This window comes from Hesperophylax consimilis, chromosome 8, assembly GCF_061612785.1.
Source record: "Hesperophylax consimilis isolate HC1 chromosome 8, BYU_Hcon_1.0, whole genome shotgun sequence".
NCBI classification, from domain to species: Eukaryota; Metazoa; Arthropoda; class Insecta; order Trichoptera; family Limnephilidae; genus Hesperophylax; species Hesperophylax consimilis.
This window is the reverse complement of record NC_142843.1, coordinates 33,540,919-33,567,567: the sequence shown is the minus strand read 5'-3', so window position 1 is coordinate 33,567,567 and position 26,649 is coordinate 33,540,919. Positions and strand designations below refer to the sequence as shown.

The 26,649-nt window shown below is 32.6% G+C and overlaps 1 protein-coding gene across 1 annotated transcript in view; it reads left to right on the top strand.

Moving 5' to 3' along the window:
• The window catches only part of mmd (disintegrin and metalloproteinase domain-containing protein mind-meld), a 689,072-nt gene that overhangs the window by 484,285 nt on the left and 178,138 nt on the right, over window positions 1–26,649 (top strand). The window contains exon 7 of the mRNA XM_089634149.1: window positions 10,018–10,097. Coding sequence (XP_089490275.1) covers window positions 10,018–10,097 — 80 coding nt within the window. The remainder of the gene's footprint in view (window positions 1–10,017; window positions 10,098–26,649) is intronic.

Sequence of the window (26,649 nt, the reverse complement as noted above, 5' to 3'; positions counted from 1 at the left end):
CTAAGTTGTTGTTTGGTCTTCAGCTTTTGAATAGTATGACGCAAATTACCGAATGGGAGTCATTTTTTTTTAAAACGAACTTATTCATAATCTATTAAGAAAAAATCTTTTAATTTCCAAATAATTTTCTATTATCTCAAACGAATCATAACCTAAAGTTCAAAATGTATTAGTTCAAAACCTTTTACTGACATTTTTCGCTGTACAAGATTAATGAATCAAATTAAATTTTAATTAGGTTTTTTATAAATATCTCTAGGCATTTCGGTCTACATGTAAAAATATTTTATAGCAAGAAAGCAGAAAGAGAAAATATTTTCTTTCAGAGAATTTAATTTTAAAATTTCACGTTTTCTAAAAGGGTTCCAAACTCTTTCTTGCATTAGATTCTGTAACCAATTACTAACTGAGACCAATTAATGTTTCAGACCATTTCAGACTATCCAAACCTTTAAAAAGTATTGAATGGTCATCGTTTTTCACGAAATTGATTTTGCTACAGCTCGAGATTTAGCAAAAAAAATATATCGAAGTAGTTAACGGTATAATTGCATAAATATCGCAAGACGCTGAATACCAGTTTCGTTGGAATTAAATAATTCTCGTTTCTTTTTCATCTAAAATATTTCTATCTTTGTTTTGTTCTAGATTCAATAAAAACACATTCAAAGGATGTGTTATTTCACAAGATTTGAACAATTCATAAAATTTCAACGTTCATTTTCAGGTTCTTTGAAAGTACTATTCAATTTCTGATATTATATCATTATAAGCTAGTTGCTTAACAAAACTGAAATAATATCAGAACTTGAAAAAATCTTTCACAGAACATGAAAATTATCTTTGAAATTCAAAGAATTGTTCAAATTTTCTGAAATAACACATCCTTAGAATTCTCTTATTGTTATTAAAAATTAACGCTGTTATTTATAGCTGAAAAGTACTACAATTTGGCCTCGATGAGCACTAACATTATTTAATTTTCATAACAGTTTGTAGAAAGCGGTATTTTCCAAAATGATGTCCTTTTTATAATGTTTTAATTAGTTGCCCTTAGTTTCAGAATACAATGTTTATTGTTGTAAATTTTACTCTTAAGTCTTTTGAAAACAACATACATTTATTTTTGGGGTGTTATGCCATGTTACCCTACCTCCTTTTTAGCCGACGTTTCGGATAGCATTACCTACTGGTGATAATCTGGCTTGTAAATAGCACAGACCATCAGGGTATATTTTAATTCCCTATGAAAAAAAAATGGATTGATCATTGAATTCACTCTGCAGGAGAAGACAACTTATAAACCAGCCACCAAATACATATAAACAGAAAAACTCACCAGAGAATCCCACTTGCAATTGACTTCTTCTCCTTGATCTTCAATTTCTGCAGCAGACGGCAAATCAGCACAATAATATATTTGAATTCGCACTATAAGATTATAAGATGTCAACCAGCTCTCAAGAGAGTAGAATTATTAATAATGTTGAATCAGCACATTGTAATAATACGCACTGCACATTATTGTCAAAAAATATTTCAAACATTTTAGTCTTCAATAGACCTCTTTCGACAAATGATACAACCTGGATGAATCCATCTGATCAATGCAAAGGTGTCGGTAATCCGTTATCACTCACCTGCAGAGCAAAATCCATTCAAAGATGACCAGAAATGTCTTTTTTGTCCATTATATATATATTAAAAATTAATCAATTCATTTATGTTTATATTTTAAAAATGAATTCACACTAATTTTAAATTAAATTTTAAATTTTAAATCGACTGCTTCTCCAATTACTGTGTCCATCATAAGGGCAGAAATTATACGTAACATACAGAGAGAGAAAGAAAACTGTTTTGTTCTAACATATTTAAATATTTATTAACTACACCATATAAGCATTTCACATTACGTAACTCAATAAATAGTGTAAAAGCGGGTTTGTTGCGAATTGGCAATATCATTCAACTAACCCAACCCCTAGATATCATTATCAGAACTATCAATATACGAGTCTCACAAATAAATAAACGTATAGGTCCAACTGTTGACTTCCCAAACACTAACAAATACTCCTGCCATAGATCTTCTCAAGTGGTTCGCTTCGTTTGGTGACTTAGCAGTGGTGCTCGGTTTTATGGGTTGAGGTTTGTGTGGGTCTTGGCGGTGGATGCGTTTACCCACCTACTGCGTGGCGTGTCGGATCGAGAGAGGATGGTTGAGGGAGACCTTTTGACCTCTCCATTCGGGTTCTCTCTCTCTCTATGGATACATATATCCGTCACTCTTGTTCACATTGACAATCAGATTCCTACCCACCCCTCATACTTTTTCCTTCCCAGAAATGTTTCTGTTTCCTTTCCCTAAAAAGGCCCTTCACACAGTATCCCCAAAGATGACAGAGGCCTCGAGGGAATTTTTCCCGCAAGGCTTCCTTAGTGGAGCTAACGTAAAAATAATAATCTAACCTCAACACAGGCTTGTCCTAGTGAGGTTAAAAATTCTAACTTAAAAAAAAGATACAATGTAAATAAACGATAAATAAATGATATTAAAAGCGAGTTTGTTGCGAAGTGTCAATATCATCCAACCAACTCAACCCTTAGGTATCACGTTATCAGAACTGGCAAATAATATAATATGTAGTTTCAACCGTTGACTTCCCAAATATTAATAACTAAATATAGTTTTAGAGTAGGTAATTAAATTTATGCATTGGTGAAAAACGTCCTTAGCACCTGTCAAATATTTTGTTATTTTTCATAAGTTTCGCGGATTTCCCACATAAATCCAATCTCCCATATTTGTGAAACGATTTACACCACACCCAACATGGCCGTAATACATAACACAATACCAACATAATTATAGGTTCTGGCGGGTTCGTGTTCAGGTTGTAGGGTACATGGAGGAAATCACCCTAACGACCCTTCGCCCTACAATCGGAATTAAATTTCCGTTTGGGAAACCTGCTCGTGCCCCGGGGGACGTAGCCACATTGGCGCAGCCTGGATTTTTAGGACCTGGCAAGAAGAAAGTGTGAAACTAAATAGAGTCAACGCGGTGACGTTTTTACTACTAGTATGTATTTGGATTTGTAATGAACGCTTAAAGGTTTTGTTCACCAAAGTAGTAGATATTCAAGTCCAACGAAACGTGAAAAAAATCACGTTAAAACGTTAAATTTTCCTTGAATCTTTCAGATGTGTAAAAATCTAGCAAATAATTTTTTTTAAAAGAAGATATAAGAGAATTGAAGAAGATAATAATAGAAGAACAGTTGCGATCATTACATTTTTATTATTTGTTTCCTGTTCTGTTTCACGTTTTGTTAAGATTTTTCATTATATTCTTCAATGATTAAATATTTCATTGTTATGCATAACCCTGATAAGTTATTCCAATTCATTAAATATAAGTATTTATTTTACCTAAATGAAAAATAAAATCACATTTAAACTAAATAAATATGGTTACCTAGAAAAAACGATTACGCTTTTCTTCATCGAAGAAGTGTATATTTTTTGAAAAGTATTTCCTACTAAGCAGGCGTTGTTGTAATATCTTTTCATCCATTGACGTAAAAACTCGATACTTGTATGTAAATTCTATTCCACATTCGTAATGGAAATACTTTTCACACACATCACATTTCGATTACATTGAATTACCATTGAAAAAAAAACTCATTTCATCGAGGAGCGCATTTCGTAAAAACTTTTTTTTTCTTCTGTACGTAGACAAGGTGTATGTAGGAAGTATGTCTCCCGCCAAATGGGAAAATTGTCAATCCGCCCGAGCGCCGGGCCGCTGAAAACTCAGAAAACCTGGAAATCTGAAAATCGACGGATCCGTGTAAAGGGTAGTCAAGCGTCGGTGTCACCCGAAACCTGAAAATCTGTAAGGCCCATCACATACACAGATATTTACAATCTAAGCAACTTAAATGCAACTACAAGTCGCTTACTGATTCGCTACTCTTTTACGCTGGCTATACGCGGCGCTACCCTAATAAATTATACTGTACTTGATAATTTATTAACGTGTAAACGTGAAGTTTACAAGTCAAGTGATTCTATGAAAACAATAAAATTCTTTATCTTTATTATAAGCAAATTATAACGATCTAAAATACGATTTGGTTTAACGAATGTTTTACGTTGTTCGGTAAATAGTTACATAAACGTGCATATTGTTCTAAATCAAAAAAAAATTAAACATTGAAATCTTGTTGTAGCGCCATTTCACCAAACGAGTACGAGTATTTTGCCATATCTTTATAACACTCATACAAATTTACGTTTTCTTCTATTATAAACTGTTCTATTATTGTAACATTAATGTTTCAACAGTCATTGTTACTAACTTACATAAAGGTATTTTACTTACTAATGATATATTATATATTCTGTAATTTTTTGATGAAATAAATAAATTTAAAAAAAATAAAAATTTAAAAATTTAATTGACACGTGTACGACTTGCTTAGCGTGCGACCAGCACGGTCAGTATCGTGCAACCGACGTCAAACCCGTAGTTGACGCGTCGCGTTGTGTATGAACTGTTGCAAAATAGTACGACAGAAACCCACGAGCGATGCATATTATGATACGCGTACAAAAATCGAATCGATTCACTAGTGAATGTCCCCGTCTTCGTTGGGCCTAAGGCATTCTTGTCGTCAGCCTGTATTGAATACTCCTGCATTTCGCGCTTCGTTAGCTTTTGGCCCGCGATTTTTTTTTTTCATTTAAACTGGTTTCGCGAACGTTCCGCGCGACGAGACTGCGCTGAGGGTAAGTTCACACAATTTGTAAAGTTAAATTTAATTTAGTCTTCGGCGCCGATTAATTTTCCTTAATGCGATATATATTGGCGATAGAGCCCGTTTCCATGGAAATGTGGGGGAGTAAATTTCAATGCTGGTGCTACACTTAGGCGTTATTGCCGTCTGTAGCCAGCTTCCAGTTGCTACACAGTTCTCATACAGCGGGGTATACTTTACGTGTACACGGTACCTCTGCCGGCTGTGGGGGAATCGCTTGCAATGATCGTTTACAACTTAATCTCCCCGCGCTCCATATTTGAAAGGAGAAAACAATGGCTCTAGCAAATTAGGTGAATGGAGCAAATTAAGATTGAGGAGACTCTAATTGTATTTTATAAAGGGTTATTTAAAATGAGATGGTATTTTTGTTGTACAACGTGTTTCACATGGCAAGGAATTCCCGTTTGTTAACTATGTCAGAATTTTGAAAGAGTTATATCATAGTATTTTGTTTGAGTTTGAAATTTTATAAGTTTTCAGTAAATAATATATAAATATAATAGGCATTATATACGTAGTATTAATAATATTATTTACGAATGTAGGTTTTTTTGTTGGTTTCGTTTTCAAAGCTAAATATACATTGTAAGGCATATCAATAGCAAGTAAAATATTATTGTAGTATGTGTAATGAATCTTTCTGCCAAATATAAAAATTCATCTCAAGTTTTCCGAAGCGACCACAACATTACGAAAGCAATAATCGGCTTTTCCCGAGGAGATTTTAAAAGATTCGAAAACAATATTGTATGTCTTTTGTACGTCGGTTGGAGGTGCAATTCAGCAGAAATGCTTGCAAGTCGTATTCTCCCAATAAGCTTTTAGCATGTACAACACTTGGAGAGTTGCAAACGAACTCAAGAGCAAAACGAGAACACGCAATAATAGACTTTGCAAACACGGAGCAAGCGTTCGGGACTTCCTTGCCCCACTTTCGTGAATTTATTTTCTTTGGAACAGCCATTCTGCTAAGTTCAGGGAGAGGAGGAGTAAAAAAATGTTCCTCCCTTAAGAAGATTTATTAACTACTCACACGCGAAGTGCAGAGAACACAGTAAACAAGGGCGGTCATCAAGATACATACGTACATACTACAAATTATATACAATATACATACACATTAAGAACACAACATAGCAACTTACCAGAGAATTATCGCACGTATTAACGTAAGGAAAAACAATCAGGATGTTCCGCTAATGGAGAGGTTTCCAAACCTACATAGGCACGGAATCCGCACACAAGCTGTTAGATTCAAGTGAATTAATAATTATATCTAACTTCGCGATTATTCCCCCTGGTTATCATTTACGTCCTAACGATCCAAGTAGTAGCCATTTTAGGAACCATTTATAAAAACATGCTAATTATTCATAACATTCAGAAATAAGTCGCAGACAAATAGATAGGTTCTACTACTACTACTTCAAGCATGCAAAATATCATCAAAAAGTATTTCTGTTTTAAGGGGTGAGATAATAATGTGGGGTGGTTTTTCGAAATTTCACAATGCAAAATTTCCTCATTCATGGAATAAAACTGTAGACTTGCATAATACCAAAGCCACACTACCGCACCGCCACACAGACATTATTTTTTTTTATATATTATATATGTAAATAAAGGTTTTCCAATAAGAGGTGTTATTTTTATATTCAAAGAAAAATCCCATTTTTTAATATAAATTATCGAATGTTTATTTCATTATAAAGAAGAAAGTATGCCGTTAATAGTGAAACATAACATCAGTCAAATGATCACCACGACCACGCCTACAGGACCATATCCTTTTCATGAAATTTTCCATAACCAAATCGCAAAGTGGCTGCCTTATGTCCTCGATAGCCTCACGAATTCCACTTTTGAGGTCTTTAATTGACGCTGGGCTCTTAGCGTAGACCTTTTTTTTCACGTGGCTCCAAAGAAAGAAGTCGCAAAGTGTTAAATCAAAAGATCTCGGTGGCCAATTGTAACACGGTCCGGAAACTTTTCCCGTAAAAGATCAATGCTTTAGTTGCTTGTGTGGCACGTAGCGCAGTCTTGTTGAAAGTAAACGTTGTCCAGATCAATACCATTCAATTCCGGCAATAAAAAATCATTAATTTTTTAATTAATATTCAAAATAACACCTCTTATTTGAAAACCCTAAATATAGTCTCTGGTAAGACAGTGGCGTCATTTTAATTTAAATAAAATAGTTCGAAATAACTTTGGGGCGTCATTTAAATTATATGAAAATGAACCACTTTGTATACACCACTTTTAATTAATAATAATTTTCTCGTTTCAAAATTAACGGTTTCTTCGTCAGGATAATGAAAATTAACAAATTTTAATTATTTTTTTTACTTTTCACTATCCTGACGAAGAAAATGTTGGCTTGAAATATGTAAATTATTCATATAAAATAAATACCATTGTAACACTATTTAATCAAAAAGGATCTACAAAGTGTAAGTTTATCCTGGCGAAGAAATATCACTATCAAAAACAGCAAATTCACTTTTTGCCGTCATTTTATTTAAAAAAAAATCACGTTGTAAAATGTTTAAATGGTATTATATGTAGAAATTTATAAAATAAAATAAAATACTTTTTTTTTTTTAAATATGTCAAACCACAAAGTGATTGCTTTCTACAATAATAGAAATTTATATGTTTACCTGGATGAAAAACCATTGGTTTTGAAATACGTCGATTATTTTGAATAAATAATTTTATTTACATTAAAAATAATACATCTGCTGTTTTAGAAATTTCATTTTATATCAAAATTCATTTTGTCGTGATATTCGTATATTGTCGCTGTCTTGCATCTATCGGTATTTTCGGTAGATAAACTTATTTGACAAAGCGCCTGCCACTAATACATTTTTCCCTGTACGACAATGTCAGTGAGAAGGTTATTGGCAAGATACATGACTATAGAATCAGAAAATCAGTATTGAATAAATAGGTGTTTAATCCAACGTACACTTTGCTCGATAACAATTATATTGGGCCTTTTTAAATTTGGTTAGTAAATTTAAAAGAAGATATTTAGGTTCAGATATCCCACTACCCCTCTACTTCTTCCAAATGCGTAAAAATATGCGAAGAAATTTTGCAAAAATAAAGTGAATCTCCATTTAGCTTAACGATTAAACCCTTTGATGAATACGTATTTAATGTTGTGAAAAAATCGAAATTCTTTTGATAAATCATGTTTTAGCTGTTTTCTGCTCTGTAAAAGGAATCGGCAGCTGTATGGATCGTATCTGAAAAAAAAAACATGAAAAAGAAAGTAGATTAAGAATTTAATAAATAGCAAAACGAGTACAAATATTGACTCAGGCGTAACAGCAAACTTCGTTAAATGCCTCGTATCCAAATAAAAGCAACGTTAATGTTGCATTTCTGTTCCCTAATAATTATAATAAATTGTGCTTTAACGTTTTTACAAAATAAACAATACTCTTTTGACTTTTAGTACATATATATTCAACATTCTGAATTTCTCAAGCTTTTTAAAACTTTAATGTATTTTTCTGACAAAACTTTACAGTTATTTTAGAAGATCTAAACATTGATATAGGGATATATTTTTAATATTCTATTAGTCCCTTGGTGATTTAGATAAGTACCCGCAAAAAGGTTTAAAGCACCAGTATTGTATGTGCATGTACCTGGTAAGAACGTAATAAAATATAAAGAAGCTTTTAGCAAAGAAGGAAAACAAGATGTGCTATAAATAAGGACACGATAAAGTTCTAGAGGAATACCTACAACATATAAATGTTTTGCTGCTCTTGGATATTTATTGTTGTAACTTCGTTTCCTCTCAACTTTTAACAGTAAACACTTTCATTTAATAACTTCAAATGAGAGCGAGACGCCATTTCAATATAAAACATCGCACATGATTAGTTTATATTCAAGCAAAAGGGTTAGAACATTTTACACCTACTATTGACAAGTTTTAATAAATACTTATTTTTACATAGCTATTTATAATTTTGAAGAAAACAAAAAGTTTAGGGCGCGACCGAAACTCGAACTCAGAAACTCTGCTCTGTCCGGAAAAAACGTGTCTGCCTGTAGAGCTGCCGATAACTTTTGAATTTCGTCATTTATGTCAATCTCACATTTTTCTTGAAAATTATTAATATTATTTTGTCAATTATTTAATATTTTGACTACCATCTGTGTACAAAGTGCACAATTCTACCTGAAAGCGGTTGCGCACGTAGATTCCTTCATGTATAAAACCAGACAATTTTATATACGGAAGACCTTTAGAATAATAAATTATAGTGGCCAAAAAAAATTGTTTTTTTTTTTTTTAACTTGACGTAGCAACATTTAATATTTTATATAATTTTTTTTATATTAAAATTAATGTTTAATAATAGTGTCTAATAATTGCTAAAAAATAATTAAGATCACTGAAAGCTTTTGTATTACTACACGGAGAAAAATTAATTAAGAATATTAAATTAATTTAATAAGAATATTAAATTTATTAAGAAATTCTGAAAATTATTGGAAATCCGGTTGGAAACGGAATGGCAGGCCGTTCCCTGATAATTTTTTTGTAAATCCCTAATAATAATAATTCGTAACACGTGTTCATGCACCTCCATTGCCTTGTTAATATACAATGACGAAGTATTGTCATTTTTGAAAACACTTTCGTATTTTACTAAAAGTTTACCCATCAATTCATTCGTTAGGGGCGTGCAATCCCGTTTTTGACGTGATTACGAATAATTTGAAGAGATTTTGAATAAATTGTCAATACTTATTTTTCTCCGTGTAATGGCATATTTAAACAATAAATTAATAAACTCGTACAAGCTCTCTAAATGTAGTGTAATTTGGTGGAATGATCTCTGAATGTAGTGTAATATGATGGAATGGTCTCTGAATATAGTTTAATATGGTAGAAAGGTCTTAGAATATAGTGTTATATGATGGAATGGTATCTGAAAGTAGTGTAATATGGTGAAATGGTCTTCGAATGTAGTGTTACATGATAGAATGTTATCTGAATGTTGTGTAATATGTTAGAATAGTATCAGAATGTAGTGTAATATGGTGGAATGGGCATGAATAATAGATAGTGGAAATGTAAGATTCCATAAAAATATTGTCGCTTTTCGTGTAAATTCTAACATTTCTGATAAATGTCTTATTTTTGTTGCAGACCGGAAAGCATTTTCATCGGACGTCGCTTCTCATCAAAGCATTCAATCATAAATTTCGCCTGGATTTGGAGCTCAACACGTAAGTTTTTCATAATATTTTGGTCTTTTTCGATACATACCAACATAGCTAATCTTGTGTCCCTCATACTACATTTGAAATAAATATGTTGAGTATTTTAGCGTGTTTTAAAAAATGCACCTAGGAACATACCATGAAAAAAATACATTGCTTGGTTTATGGAAAATTTTGGGAGGCTGGCAAATGGCTGATAAATGTGATTAGTGAAGAGAAAGATGACGGTATAATGTTCCTGACTATTCAGATCAGGTTATTAATCATGGCCTAAGCCATTTCAAACAAAATTTCTTACATGAAGTGTTATCTGCCATTCTTGATTTAAAACCATGAACCAAGGATTTTGTAATTATAGATAAGTACATCTCCTCAACGTAAAAAACTAATGTACAAACGCGCAAGCTAGTACCCTGTAAAAAAATCTAAATGTTCACTACAAAAATTTTGTACTCTGATGATGTTTTGCTTTGCAAAACCGGTCTGTCGTAATTATGAAATTAGTGTTTTTTTTATTTTTTATTGTTGATACATTATTTTACAATATTTCATATTCTAATTCAGTAATGTTGGCCTCACTGGGTTGTTTACCCGTGCTGAGGCCCCCACAATAAACAAAGTTATTATTGTTTTGTTTAAAATTATTTATTATTGTTTAAACAATAGTTAGAATTTTGCATTATTTATTACTAGCTGGGGTGTACTCGGCGTTGTTGGGGTTTATCTTTAGGAGATATATACCATTGTAGATTTTTCTGTGGTCCTTTTTAAGATAAACAATTCCGTACTACATTATTTTGATGTATTTCATAAGATTTAGCCAGCGTTAGCAATACAAGCGCCCGAAAAAAAAATTTCGCCCATTAAAAAACATCAACTTTTCTCTACTTTTAATAAATACAATATGCATATTTTACATACATAAACCTTTCGGAAAAAAAATTCTAAATGATATTGAAAACTTTATTAAAATCCGTTGCGTAGTTTAGATGAACTAAGAGCACAAACAGACAAACGCGGATAGCAACTTTATTTTATACTATTTAGAGATAAATATTAATCCTCCAATTGTTTTATTCATATTTTGAGTCGTTAAAATATCCTGAAAATTCAGCCCATTTTTTTAGAATTTCGTTATGAAAGCTTTTAGTTTCTGAAGTGCGCATCATTATTGGAACTCCGTCTGCCGCTCGAAACCATCAAATCCACACCAATCAATCGAAGTATCTCGTATCTGAATTTCTAACACAATTTCCTACCAAATTACTTCCCTCCAGAACGGTTATTCGAACCATTCCTTCAGTGTATCTCTGACAGCTCCAATCGTCACTCGCCTATCAATCTATCGCTCAAAGTCTGGTTTCAATTACAATCTACAACCTATTGCTGCTGCGCTTACTCCTTCCCTTGCTAATTATAATTCAAGATCCTCTGGCCTCGAGCCTATTCTGTTGGAAGGTCGGAGTATTTCCGTTTTACAATAAAATCCAAAAATTTGAATATTTCTGAACGTCCCGAAAACTCTTTTTGAAAGGTTATGGAATACGCTCTCAAATATTATTATTAGTAATAAAAATACATTTTTTTAAATGTATAAACTATGAATGCAAACCAAAAAAATGGTTAACTTTGCGTTTTTTGTAACTAAAATTACCGATAGTGAAAAAATAGAGAGATCATTTTAGTTGTTCCCAAGAATTAAAAAAGGGCCTGAAGGGCTTTTATCCGAAGTCTTCAGTTCAAATATACTTTATCTCTCTCTGCGCATGTCTGAGCGTTCTATATTCACTTTGTGATAATATTATTGAAATCAATAATTGAATTTATCATCGTTTGATTGCATTGATGTATTTATTGGCCACAACATTTATTATTAAGATTTTCATTTTTTTTCCCATTATAAAACTTATTTTCAATTTTGTACAAAATTGTTGTGCTTTGCCATTATAGCATTTTATACAGTCGGTTTTTTTTTTATCCATAGTAGAACTAAATCTCAATGGAGAAAGCTACCAGCTATTTGAATATGGTAGATGACAAATACGATGTATTCTTTGAAACCTACGGTGAGTTTACAAGGCTTTTAGCACTGCGTACTAGGGGCCAACACTCCATTTTGGACTGCTAGTTTTGCATCTTTAAACATTTTTTTTTGTTAGCGCCAACTGCGTTCAGTCAATATCCATGTCAGCCTTTCCATCTCTTGTAAAAAAACTTTCCAAATGCAGAAACTCATCTACATGCTTCAAGTACCAATTCATTATAAGTCTAAAGTCATGTTGTTTAAAAGACAGAGTAAGAAAACATGGTGCAAAATAGTTGTGAAGTTGAGTAAATTTTATATAAAACAATAATGTTACTAATATTTATATTATTCATCCGCATACGTCACAGACCGAGCGTATTTGTACTTCTGCTCCGTTCTGTATATTTTCCAATGTTGTTATGTTAAGTCCATTATGTATTTAGTCTTGGCAGATTGGGAGTGTGGGGAGATCGGGGAGGGGTGGAGAGTGAGGAGAGCGGGGTCAGGCGGCCACCCCTGACCCTTATAATGAAGCTGGAATTCCGGGTAGAGCTGAACTATGTTAAACGCGGGTTGGCTGCTGAAATATTATCTTGGATACATTCGATTCCGGGTCCTAGGGGGTTAAATATTATGAATTATACAGAATGGGCGATAGCTAAACAACGATAATAATGTTATCCTAAAGATTGGTACAAACTTCTATGCAAAGCATTGGGTACTTCCTAAAATTTCTAATTTCTTAATTTCTCCATATTATTTTTTTTTTCTTTCCAACGTGTTTGGATGGATAATTCTACTAATATTACCTAATAATCCTTGCAGAATTCTTAGCACTTTTCGTAGGATAATCACATTTATCATCAATATTTTTTAGTTACTTTTTTATCAATTTACAATTATTCGTTATCTGTATTCGTGTACGGTATTAGGTTTTATTTTCGTATGCTGATGATGCGGTGCTGATTGCTAATAGTATGGACGATCGACAGTCTCTCGTGTCTAGGATGAACGAAGTATGCATGAAGAATGAGTCAATGATGAATGTAATAAGTCTAAAGTAATGGTGTTTGAAAGAGACAGTACGAAAACAGTGTGCAATATAGTTGTGAATGAGGAATACTTGGAGCAGGTGGATGAGTTTGTGTATTTAGGAAGTATTTTTACGAGAGATAAGAAGGCTGACAGAGATATTAAAACAAGGGTAAATGCAGGTAATTCCGTTAATGGAGGACTGAACGCAGTTGGCTCTAACAAAAAAAATATCCAAAGAAACGAAGTTAGCAGTCCACAACGGAGTGCTGGTACCTACCTTGATGTATGGAAGTGAGGCATGGAACTGGCAAAGAAAGGATGAAAGTAGATTGAATGCTGTTGAAATGAGATCCCTGAGGCGTATGTGTGGTAAAACCATGTTTGATCGTGTGAGGAATGTGGAAATCCGCAATGAGTGCAAGGCTCATGTAAGCGTAATGAGTAAGAATAAAAAAGGGACGCTTAAATGGTTTGGGCATGTAGAGCAAATGAGTAAAGATAGGAGTGCAAGAAGGATATATGATGCAAATGCGAATGGTAGCAGAAGTCGGGGACGCCCGAGGAAGACATGGCACGATCAAGTGAATCAGATACTCGAGTCGGGCCATGTCAAGAGTCAGAATAATAGAAGAGTATTTATGAGACGATGTATGAATATGAATGAGGCAAGAAGTGTGTGCCAAGACCGAGTTGTTTGGCGGTCCGTCCTCTCTGCCTACCCCTTCGGGGAAACGGTGTGATGGTTAGTTAGTTAGTTATATTGAAATGTATTCTTTCCGACCAGATATATTTAATTGTTTAAACTCACATATATAGATAATCATATTCATACATTTAAACAAACGTTTAAAGAAACAAAAACCTCACTTATGAATTTATGTCTTTTTATTGTTATTAATTAAGCCACGAACATTGACTTCACAAGTTTAGAGGGGTAAATACATTGGCCAAGCAGCACTTACTACTAAATACTTGTGGGCTTATTCAGCTACATAGTTCAAGTAACATGAAACATTACAGACAAAAAGACCTCCCTTGTGAAATGTGTACTATCCTGAATAATGAAAACATTACTTGAATTTTTTTTTGTGAAATATCGAAAAATGGGCGCTTTTTTACGTTTAGTGCGATTGAATGTCAAAATACCACCTCTTATTGGAAAACCCTGTATTTAGAGATTAGAGAAAAATTAGTTTATTGTAATTAGACAGTACATGGTGGGATCTGAGTACCTGTTTAGGTAATTCCCAACCTTCCTCTTCCAGTCCCCTCTTCACATCGTTTAGCTTCACAAAAATTCCCTTATTTATTTTATCACTATACTAGCTTAGGTTGAGGTGAACCTTCACAAAACTATTAAATCAACTATTACCAGGAACATTTAGAGCTTTTTTGCAGTACATAATAAAAAATAATCTTAAATCTCCGGAAATAAACTGTCTACATATAAAAATGCATAATTTCTTAAGAATTTTACAAATTCTTCAAAGGCAAATTCTGTTCAGAATAATTTGTAGAATATCGAGGATTTTATTTGTATTGCAGAAAAAAACTTGTATTTGTCTTACTGCTGTGTTACAGTGATGCAAGTTGTTTCCCCATAGATGTAGACAGAACTTAAAAACTGCTTTTCTCTTCTCTATTTTTAAACAGATGGGACATCGACGAATAGATAACTTTCCAGTTTCAAAGTTAACTTTCTACTGTAAAGCTTTAGAAAAAACTGTCCTGCTTTGTGCATTTTTGCTGATTAAATTAGGGATTTTTTCGTCTTCAAGTCTTTTATCCACTAGATCAAAATAATTTACTCTTTCTTTGTGATTAGATTAAAAGTTTTAAATGTATTCCCTGCCACACTTGCCCGTGAATGCTAATGCTTATCGGGACTCGCCGCGTTTATCCTTCGCAATTAGAAATTTGTGGATTCTGCAGAATTCTGCTTGCGCACATCTATCTACGGCGAGGAACTTCTATTCATAAAACATCAACTGTGATGAATTTGGCTGGTAGAAAACAGAGTTTACGATCCTATTTCTCACTAATTCTTCTCATTCATTGCACCCTCTTCTTGTTTTATTTATCAAGCTAATTTAGCAGAAATGTCTTAGTTGCTCCTAACCACAATCTTCTTAAATTTATATTAAGTAATAAAATGGACCTCAAAGACTCAAATAATTTTACCTTAAGATTACATTGCCCAAATGAATAGTTAAAAATGCTTTTACGAGGCAAAAATCGTTTTCATATTTTCACCGAAGGGTTTTTGGTTGGGTATAATCTTTTGGACAAATAAAGCCTCCAATTTTTGCATTTAAAGGCTAAGGGCTTTTAATTGTGGAATATTTGATCGGAATAAAAGTAAAGCTTACCCAATCTTGAATTTTAAACCAACATTATTAACATTACGATATCTGTAAAGATAATAGTGTCCTACTATGGAATCAAATTGTCCACACCGCTTACCGAATAAGATGAACGATGTAACAAAAATGATGATAATGATTAAAAAAAATCAGAATTATAAACTTTGTGGAATCTTCTCTCTCTTGGCCATAGTCAAAATAAAAAAAATAAAACAATCACCTTCAAACTTTCCATATTCCTTTCTAAAGAACTTAGCTTTCTCCCAACCTCTTGGGCAATTGTTTCGACTATATTATAACATTCACTGTGGTGGCAAGATACCAAACATATTTAGCGACAGCCCCTAGAACTTTACTAAATTTCTCGAATATCTTGATTTCACTTGATTTTACTTGACACAAACTTTACTCTCTCTTGTGTTATTGTTATTGTTCTGTCGTTGTTGTTTTACATTCATGTTTTTGTATTAGTACATATTATTGTACAGCGTTATTAGACGGTTGATATTAATATTTTGGAAAATTTTGTATTGACCATTTGTCTGTTGTTAGCATTACAAATAAACTATAATCTTACGATTACTGTTTTGTACGTAGTTGGGCAAGGAGTAATTAGCAGTGTTGCAATAAAATAACATTTTTTGGTTGTAATGAGGTTCCAACATAAGTATTTAGTTCAAGATAATATTACTAAGAACAGTGGCGTTGTAGAGACCGGTAGAGACATTTTACAGAGCTAAAAGATATCGATTCTTCAAAATAATTGAACTGTGTAATCATTGTTATCTGACAAATAAATATTTAGGTTCCCGGTGATATGATTAAAAGTTATTTGAGAAAGAAGGTACATAATATCTTTTATACATTATATATATTGGAGTTTATATTGCCGTGCACATTATTCCAGTAAATTTCAAGGAAATTATATACAAGCACGTTCGAAAAGGGTTCACACGCTCAGATGAATTCTTTATTCGATTCCATCGAATTGGCTGAAATCAAAGTACCTGAAATAAATTGTGTTCAAAAGGATTGTAGAAAAAATCTTGGGTTTAAATAATAAAGCTTTGTCTAGGTGTAAGTGTAAGGGAGGGTAGTTTAAAATGATCGGAGTAGTTCCATCTGAAGGGGCCTATCAATCCATTTGTCTACGGGGGTAAGGGGAGGGGGATGGTGTAATTATTTAATTCGACCAATCCTTTCTCCACCATTTCAGGTAACTCCTTAACAAGTATGGGGTTTTATAGTACATGTACATGGTTGCAATTCGTTATCTATAAAATTGTATTTTTGCAATAAACATTTTATTTTTAATTCCTTTATTCTTCTTTCATTCTTCAAACTTTCAGGAATTATTATTAAAATCCCGCATTTGTAATCATAAAAGCTTGACATTTTTTTGGATTTTATTCATGAAATCATGTGATATTTGAGAAAAACAGAAAAAGGGTTATTTATCTTTCCAACGACGACCAAATCACATATTTACGCATTATAGAAAAAAAACTTTGACAATGAATGGACGCCCCGGTCAAATTCGTCCTTCAGAGCATCTAATGGAATATGATGTTTGTGGCTAGTAATGTCCTTCCGAGGTTTGAAGGGTTAAAGTATTTAGGCATGGTTATTCATAATTGTATGTACGAAAATTAACACATTATATAACCTTGATAAAACTTGAGATATAATTAAATTTAAAAAACATCAGGAGATTACCCGTGAAAGGTTCATTTTTCTGGTAGGCTTTATAACTCTAAAATAATGGTATATGGAAAATGTCAACTTTGTTTTTCTTTAGTATACATTTATGCTGTAAATATCCAATAATTTGTTTTTAGACTTGAATTGCAAGAGTCCTTTGAAATTATAATAAAAAACTAACCATATTCTGGGTAGTATGCAGCTTTATTCGTTAATTTAATATAATAAATGGTCGAGTAGAGAACAAACATCTGAATCTTAATGCCTTCGTTGAATAATTCAAATCCTAGACGTTCAATTCTCTGTATTTACTATGGTTCCTTTATCAAAATTTCTTATAATATCTTTATTGTTTATTTAGGCAATACCATAAACAAAACAAACAACGCTTCAAACCATCATTCCAACATACGGAACCACTTATTTCAGATTATTTGAGGTAAAAACCTCCAAAGTCGCACATATTTTTTTAATAAAAATATCGATGCATTTTACTAATTTATGATAAAATCTTGGCATCTACGTCATTATAATAATATATTTTAAAATAAAAATACATTATATACTTATGTGGTATTTAATACTTAAGCCAGGAAAATCTTAAATAATTCTTTCAAATTTTTTTATAAGTACATCACTAATTTTTACACGTTTTAAGACTTGCTGTACTTCTCCATATCAAAGTTTTTTTTTAATTGATAAAAAAAAAATCTTGTCATTGCAAACAGTATACCATAGTTATATCTTTTAAATACGTTTTATAAAGAAAAGTTTTATGAGAAAAGTATTACATAATAATAACAATATGTGTTTAAAAAAAGTAATACGATAAGTTTTATTTTATATTATGCCCCCTGATGAGGACATGGACAGTATTGTAACCGGTTGGTGAATTTAGAGAAAAAAAAATGTTAGCAAAAAAATCTTGTCTTAAACATTAGTTTACCAATAAAATAATAAAAAAATGTTGACAAATAAATAAATATGAAAAATTTATTCAATTATTCCAAAAATTGGAAATAATTGATGGCCTCGGTGGTTGAGGGTTAAGGCTCTCGACTAGCAAGCTGGAGGTCTTGGGTTCAAATCCTGGAGTGCGCAAGTAAATTTTATTTGATTAATTTAAGTTATTCCACAAATTATTCATTTAAATTAATATACAGGGTGTCCGGAAACTCGTAGTACAAGCGGGAAACTGGTGAATCTACATCACATTTGGAGTCGATTTTGTAGTATTTTTTTTTTTGATTTGAGCTTTCGTTATCGAGTAAATCGAGTTTGAAGTAGATTTTTTTTTTTAATCAAATTCTTATAAATTATTACTGGAGATCAAAGTACCCAACTAATTAAAACTATTTGAAAGTAAAACAAATGAAGAAACTCGGATTTGAAGCATTATTTTGAAATCATCCTTCATTTAACCCGGTGTAATCATAAAATATTTCTGCTCTGCAGGGTTAAAACATCTGTTGTTCAACCCTAAACACCAGAAAAAACTTTAACCCTAAAATAGCAGAAAAATATTTTTTTTTGGTTTTTATTTGAAAATGCTCAAATCAAAAAACTTTATGTTTTTTTCTGTTCCCCATGTGGTGTAGATTCTCCAGTTTCCCGCTTGTACTACGAGTTTCCGGACACCGTGTATATTTGCAGCAAGTTCCAGTGTGGAATATACTCTCAGATCGCCCTGATTTGAGACAACTTTTCAGAATTGAAACGTTGCTTGAAATGACTTTGGTCGTGTTTGGTGACCAGATCTGAATATCCAGGAACATACCCATTTTCCTCTCCTTTACCTCCTTCATATTCCCACTACCTTCATTTTCACAATATAACCTAATTGAGAATGCCATAGTCTCACTGGCTACAGACGGTTGGACCGGTCGATTATTTAAAATCAATACGCCTTTGTTAATATCTCTCGATCTCTCTATCTCTCCCCTTTATCTTAATATTTTTCGAAAAGTAAGGTTCGTAAAAATAAACTTCTAAAATGTACCAAACTTCGATTTACTTGTACTATATGCGCCGTAGGCGAACTTTTTTCTTTATACTAGGAATAACATAAAACGATTTTGTTTTTATCATACTGAAATATTAAAGAACATGTAAAAATTTTGACAGCTGATTTAAAATATTGAATAAAAACTAAAATTTGGCTTGATACATAATGATTTGTGCATTGCCCCCAAATTATTCAAATTATCTCTCTCCCCCTCCCACCAAGGCGGTATGGCGTGCGCCACACGTTGAGTAAAAATGACCTCAAACTAATCACAATAAGGACCTACCTTTGTGATGGATTTCTTCCCCCTCCCCGCAAAATCCACACCCAGTCTGTGACGTCATATATTTCATGTACTATGGGCAAGGGCCACAGTTATTCATGATATTCAATTATTTCTAAAAGAAAATTCATTATTTCATCCTTCAATCACTCATTGTGAACGATCATTCATGTGCTCTTCTAGTGGAGTGGACTTCTGTTCATGAATAAATAATTTTTATTCCAAGAAAAAATGTACGGCTTTCGCGATTCTAATAAGAACAAGATCGTGAGAAAATTGATCATTATTCATTAATTAACTAGCTCGTGTTTGTAATAAAACATAGACAATCTTTTGTGGTCAGAATGATATAGTTAAAAGTTCTGCTACATCGAAGATTAAAGATAAATAGTGTAGGTACCTACGTACTGTACAAAACTTTTGAAAAACAGATAAAAACATGCTCAAGGATTTATTATATACCTTGTACTCCAAGTGAACCTTTGATTTTCTACATAAGATAAAAAGTGATGTGTCTTAAAAGACGTTTCAGGTAATGCGTTATCTTTTCAAGGGGACAGTTTCTTAGAAAAAACATGAAATCTAAATTAAAAATCGACTCAAAAATAAAATGACGTATGACTTGTAAGAATAATGGAATTCATGCAGATTGCCGATGCATCGGAAGATAACATTATTTGTAAGGGTGATTCAAATTTACTAAGCATTAATTATTTTAATGTGAAACCACACAAGAGTCCCAACTGCTCCCTACCTAGATATTCAGATCTGGTCACCAACCACGGTCAAATTTAAAACAACGTTTCGTTTTCTGAATGTTGGTCTTTCTTATACAAGGGCGATACTGAGAGTATCTTCTACTCTGGAACGTGCCGCAAATATACTATATATTATTTTCATAATGTGTGGAATAACACAAATCAATAAAATAAAATTTACTTGCGCACGCAGAGAAATGAACCCTTTCCCGACCACGGAGGCCGACGACTCTCTTCTGAATGGTTTACTATCAATTCCAGACATTCTGTCAAAAATAGGACTTTATGTCCCGGATAATTTCACGAGAGGCCGCCAACACAGGCTTTTAATTCTTCCCAGGTCCAGAACTAACTTACCAATGGTGATGCCCCTTGGAAAACTCACTAGGTTAATTAACTCCCTTCCAGCTAACTTGGATATTTTCCATATGTTCTACAACGACTTTAAGCGCGAAATATTGTATTTGTTTTAACTGTATACTTATGTATAATTTTTTTTCCATATTTTGTTTACCGCTTTTGCATATATTTTAACTGTATACTTATGTATAAAATTTTCTTCCATAATTTGTTTACCGCTTTTGCAATGTATTGGTTTTTGTACTGTTTTTGCAAATAAATAAATAAATAATTGTTTAGCCAACAATTCACATTGCGCAAATTGTATTGTTAAAATCTCTATACAATCGACATACTTACTGTATAGATAAGAATATTGATATTTAGAATCAAAACTTCAAACTTACTCAAACCAGTATGGACATGTTGAAAAAAAATTAAAAACAATTCAATGTACAGATTACAAAGGCCAAGGTCGATTATATAAATATTTGGTTGATTCTAATGTCTGATAGCTGAACGTATCAGGTTCTTTAAGTTTGTAAAAAAATTTTAACGCTTTAATAAAAAAAGTCATACCCCAATATCAACTCCAAATGCGAAGCAAATTCACCAGTGTTCCATTTGTATTACCAGTTTCTGGACACCATGTACTTGTATATATGTATATAATATACAGTATTCCACGCTGAAATAAAAAGTAACGATAAATTTCTTGTTTTTGTGTGATTTTCGAAGCGTTCATATAAACACGCCTTTATAATTAACATTTCTTCCCACTCAGTTAGCTGTACTATATAAGATTTTAAATGAGAAGGTGGCCATTTTGTTATTCGAATACGTGTGTTACTCCCAAAAGTAAAGTCACGATTACTCTGGATTTTTTTGTTTTTGTTTTTAGAATAATTGCTTTGTTTAAAAAAACTTTATGAGGTTTTTTTTCTTAGATTATCGAGAATAACCACTGTGGAACATATTACATAATATATTACAAACTTTTGTGTCCATATTACCGTTATATATAATTTTATAATAATACTACGGTTATAACAAACATTTCCTTTTGTACCTGCCTGTATTTCTAATCTACGAAACAACATCAACAACACCATCTAAATTGGTTTCCAAGAGTTCGTCGACGGAGATCCGAGAGTTTTGATTCGAAAACTGACCCTCTTTGAAGATCGTTGCAAACTCCTCCGATGAGCTTCGGGATTTTCCATTATGAGATCATGAATCAGAGACGAGCACATCAATAATTGAACTGGGTTCAACCTGTTTGGAAGGTTATTTGAAATGTCTGAAATGGTTTTCACACAAAGTTAGTGTTAAAAGAACCCGAATCGAAACGTGGAAATTGATCTTCTTCACATCAAAGGAACGTGGTCATTTTTTCTCGATGTACGTTATAGTACAATAATATCTGTAAATATATTGTCAGCATGAAGTTAAACGGTACAAGGGGGAAGTAGAATCAAAAGTCCGGGCCAAGTATTTAACAAATATAACATTATCAATAAACCATTCCGTGCCATTTTTTTTCCTACATCTATCTGAAAGATCCCATGTTAAATGCCTTCTTAAATGTACTCCTCAGCTTTTTATAAAATTGTAACAAGCTGACAAGCTTAACAACATGATAATTGTCTTCTTCTGGTGATTACAAACGGAGAAAACTTACTGATTTAAAATATTGCTAATTTATTAAAAATCTCTCCAAAGCATTCGTAATCTTGTTAAAAGACCGCAGGCTCTAAAGGAATAAATTGATAGGTTTGATAAAAACACGTTCTCATAAAAATTATTATAATTTAACTATATTAATATGTTTTATTTATTTATTAATATAAACAACGAATTTCACTATTTTAGCAGTTCACTGCGTTCGTTTGACATTAGAATTTTCTTTTTTTTTCATTCACTTTTCATTAGTCGGTGATGTACAATGTCATATAATAATTTTGAAAATTATTTATCAATCTTAATTAAAAATTACTTTAGAAATTTTCATCGAACTACGAATGAAACAAATTCCCCGTTGCGTAAATATCAAGCGCACGATTAACTTTATATGTCTTCCAGTGATGGTTCTAAGCTTTTTTTTGTCAACAGGTATAAGTTTTTCAATTATCTGAGCAAAAGCAATTTTTGTAGGTGAAATAAATACACATTTAAAATATAGAATTTATATAATTTCAAAATCATAAGTAGGTACTTTATAATTTGCTTAAATTCTTGATACATAAGTTCCAATTTTGAAAATGACGATTAAAATAGTTTTCTGTTAAAATATTATATTTTAGGTAAGTACTTATCGCTTGTCGGATTTCCAGTTCCAATTTGAAAATGATAGTCAAATTCATAAATTAAATTAAAAACCACAGTCATAATCACTCACAGACAGATCCACAACCGTAATTTGTAGTTGTTTGATGATTTACGTATCATATCTCATTAGCCTGGTGGTTGAATGCGTTTTCCCGGTACAGAAATCCTGAGTTCAATCCACAATAGCGACAGTTTCCTTTTTAAATTTTCCGTATCTTCATCCATTTCACGTGTCGTTTAAATTTACTAATATAACCATTTTGTATTATAACATAAATATAAGTGTCTAAGCCTTCAAAATTTATTCCAAAAAATGTAAATTTGCCTGGATTCCTGTAAACCGATCCCTCAAAATCAATATTTTCATAAATGGATACAAATAAAATACTAATTGCTTAGTTTACCGGAAGTGTTTCTTACTTTCTTTGGAACTTTTTCTCCTCTCTAACGAGACGACACGTGCTCATCATTATAAACTCTAAATGTTTTGTTTTAGAGGTTTAAAGGATTTAAGAAAAACCTCAAAGCTTAAGGATATTATAATCTATCGTGAGCTCCTTTGCTATACTTTTCTGCACTCACTAAAATAAGAATTCTCATTTCTGAAAAGAAAATTGCTAAGAAATTTCTTCAAGTAAAGTTGTTCACTTTTTTTTCACTGATGTTTTTCGATATTTGTCTCACTAGGATATACCTGTGTCGAGACAAACGGTGACCGGATAAATCATCACAATGTTAATTCATCACATCTTTAAAAAGTTATATAAACTCATGGAAAGTGAGGAAACAAAAATTTTACTAACTGGGTTTTTTTACTAAGTAGGTTAGGTTAGGTAAGGTTTAATTTTTTTTTCATCGTTTCTAATGACTTAGGCTGGCCGCATACATACGTTATTCGTATTCGATTTCCGAATTCGTTTTCCGTATTCGGACATCCGAATGCACGGAATCAGTAGAAAATACATTAACTGCCGCACACGTTCGTTTTAGTTCCGAACGGAACAAATTCCTTACGCACGTTCCGAATGCGAGCCGGCGCGTTCGGAGAAACCGAATGGAAAAAACCTAATGACGTCATGTGGAACGCAGCTATTGCATACAGTTTGTTTGTGCCGACGCAAACGTACGGAAATTTCCGTTCGTAATTCAGTGTTGCCAACGGATCTTGACCTAATATCGCCGTTTCTCATACATGTTTTAAATTGATGTTTTTACGTGAAAATAAAAATTTCGTGGGGAGGGTGGCTAGAGAATTTCAAGAAAATATAAAATTTGTCCCCAGAAAAATAAATTTCATGGGGGTGGGGGTAGCTAGAGAATTTCGGGACATGTTTAAAATTGATGTTTTTGAAGTAGCTTAATTGGCGAACAGTCGCCTTTTAAGCTACTTCACTTAGATTCTCGCTCTGAGTAGCCTAAATGGCGATATATCGCCCTTGTTGGCAACACTGGTACTGACGTTTATACATTCCGAATGAAGAAAAACGAACGTTTGCGCTAGTCTCACGGAATTCCGAATACGGAAAACGCATTCGGAAATCGAATACGGAAAACGTATGTATGCGGCCAGCCTTAATATCTCTTTTTAAAAGTGTGAAGTTGAATTATCACTGTTTTGAGTTATCATGGAACCGAGACAAACGTATTGTATACATAAATGAGTATTTACATACTATTTGAAGGTTGAATACTCGTATTTTTTTAAATAATTTGTATTACAGATTTATGTTATTCTATTATATGATATAATTTATATAACTTTAAATACATAACAAAAAAAGTTATAAAAAAAGTCCTTACCTAAAATGACTCTTGAAACCTTTAAGGCAAATGTTGAAAACGTCAAAAGACCTAGAGATATCATTTAGCAGCACAATACCCCTTGTCATGCTTTGCCGGACCAAGGTATCGATTCTCTCAATCCACACCGCTCGCAACCGCCGTTGAAAGTACATACATTGGTCGACATTATTATTCTTGATTCTCGTCGAAGGTACATAATTATAGACGCCAAACATCAGAAGTCATTCCACACGAGTGGGTCGAACAACTCGTTGTTCGAGTGGAATGACTTCGTCGAGAATCGAGGCCCTGAACGTCAGTTCTGCCATGTATATAGAGCATGTCGAGGTCTAAACCCTGATGGTAGTTTATAGCATTCAACGAGATATGGGCTGTCAATAAAATAGTTTATTATTTTTAACGCTGTTATTATAAGGGCCCTAGATTGGAGACTTTCGCACAGTTGAGACTTCCACATAAATTCGTAAAAGATTGTTTAAAATAATTTAAATAAATCCTAAACTAAACAGAAAAAGTGGTTTCTCGTGAACATTTAAGTGATTCGTAGTGTAGTTACACAAAATCAAAACTACAATTCTTTAATTTTTTAGAACTGGGACAATTTTTTTTTTTTTTTAAATTTTTTATCAAGATATCAAAGTGAATTATTATGGTATTTATACACTGAATAGAAAATCTTTAGACAAGTCCTTCGTACAATTTTGAAAGAAAGCTAATTTCACAAATTTACAATATGTAGGTCCTATTCACTACGAAGCCCCAGGAAGGCCTTTAAGGAACTCGTACTCGAATCTTCGCTTGGTATTTCACAAGACAGACAATATGATATAATACAAGGTGTCTGGGACTAAAGTGCGCTAACTTCGGGGGGTGATTCTACATGGTGGTAAAAGTAAAACAGATAAATAACTTTTTTCAAAATTGCTTGTATTACTTTTTTCTTCACTTAAGTGTGGATGGTATCTACTTAACTAATAATTAATTAGGTATGTACAATATACTCGTACTTCATTTACTATAATTTTTTGTGTTGAAAGTTTTGTGTTAAAATTCGTTTTTTTAATGTTTCCTACTATTTTGAACCAGGGAGACACAATAGCTATCATTGTCTCTTGCTCATTCGATATTTGATTCATTTATAATTATTTTTTAGCAATTAAAAAAACTATCAGAAAATTTTGAAAAATACGCTTTTTAATGTAAATACCACACAAGTCACATTTGCTTCCCACTGTATGGATTATGTGGGACAGCGCCCTTGAGGTGATTTTGCACAAAAACGGCGCTTTATTAACCATCCAAATTTTATTATTATGGCATCTCTAATTATGGAACGTTGTGAGGCTGAAGGCAGATGGTGAGGAGGAAGTTGGGGAGTGACAGGATCACCAAATACGGCTAAAGCTATTTCAAGCAACGTTTTGAAAGTACCTACCACTCTCGATCGTGAAAAATGTACATAAATATAATTTTATTTGAATATCCTTTTATTTATGAAACAATTTTATTTAATGAAATTTACCCGATATCGTTACCTACGGATTTGTAATTGAGGAACTAAACCCTTAATCATGAAGGCCGTCTGTTAATAATTAAAATACAAACATATTTTGGGGTACAATTATGCATATCAAATGTAGTTTACTGTCTCTTTTATTGTTTTTTGTCTATCCAAGAATAAAGGGTTAGGTGCTGTGCACAATGGCTATACAAACAATAAATATATTTATTTTTATAATCAATTATTATTAGCCTGAAACACTCATCCACATTGAAAAATCTCCCGATAAAAGATACATGACGCCAACGGGACTTTAACCCGTGTCCTTTCGATTTCCGGTCGACAACTCTGACCACTGAGCTATGGCGGCTTATCTCTTATCCGCGAAATAATTCAATATATACTAGTGTTTCATT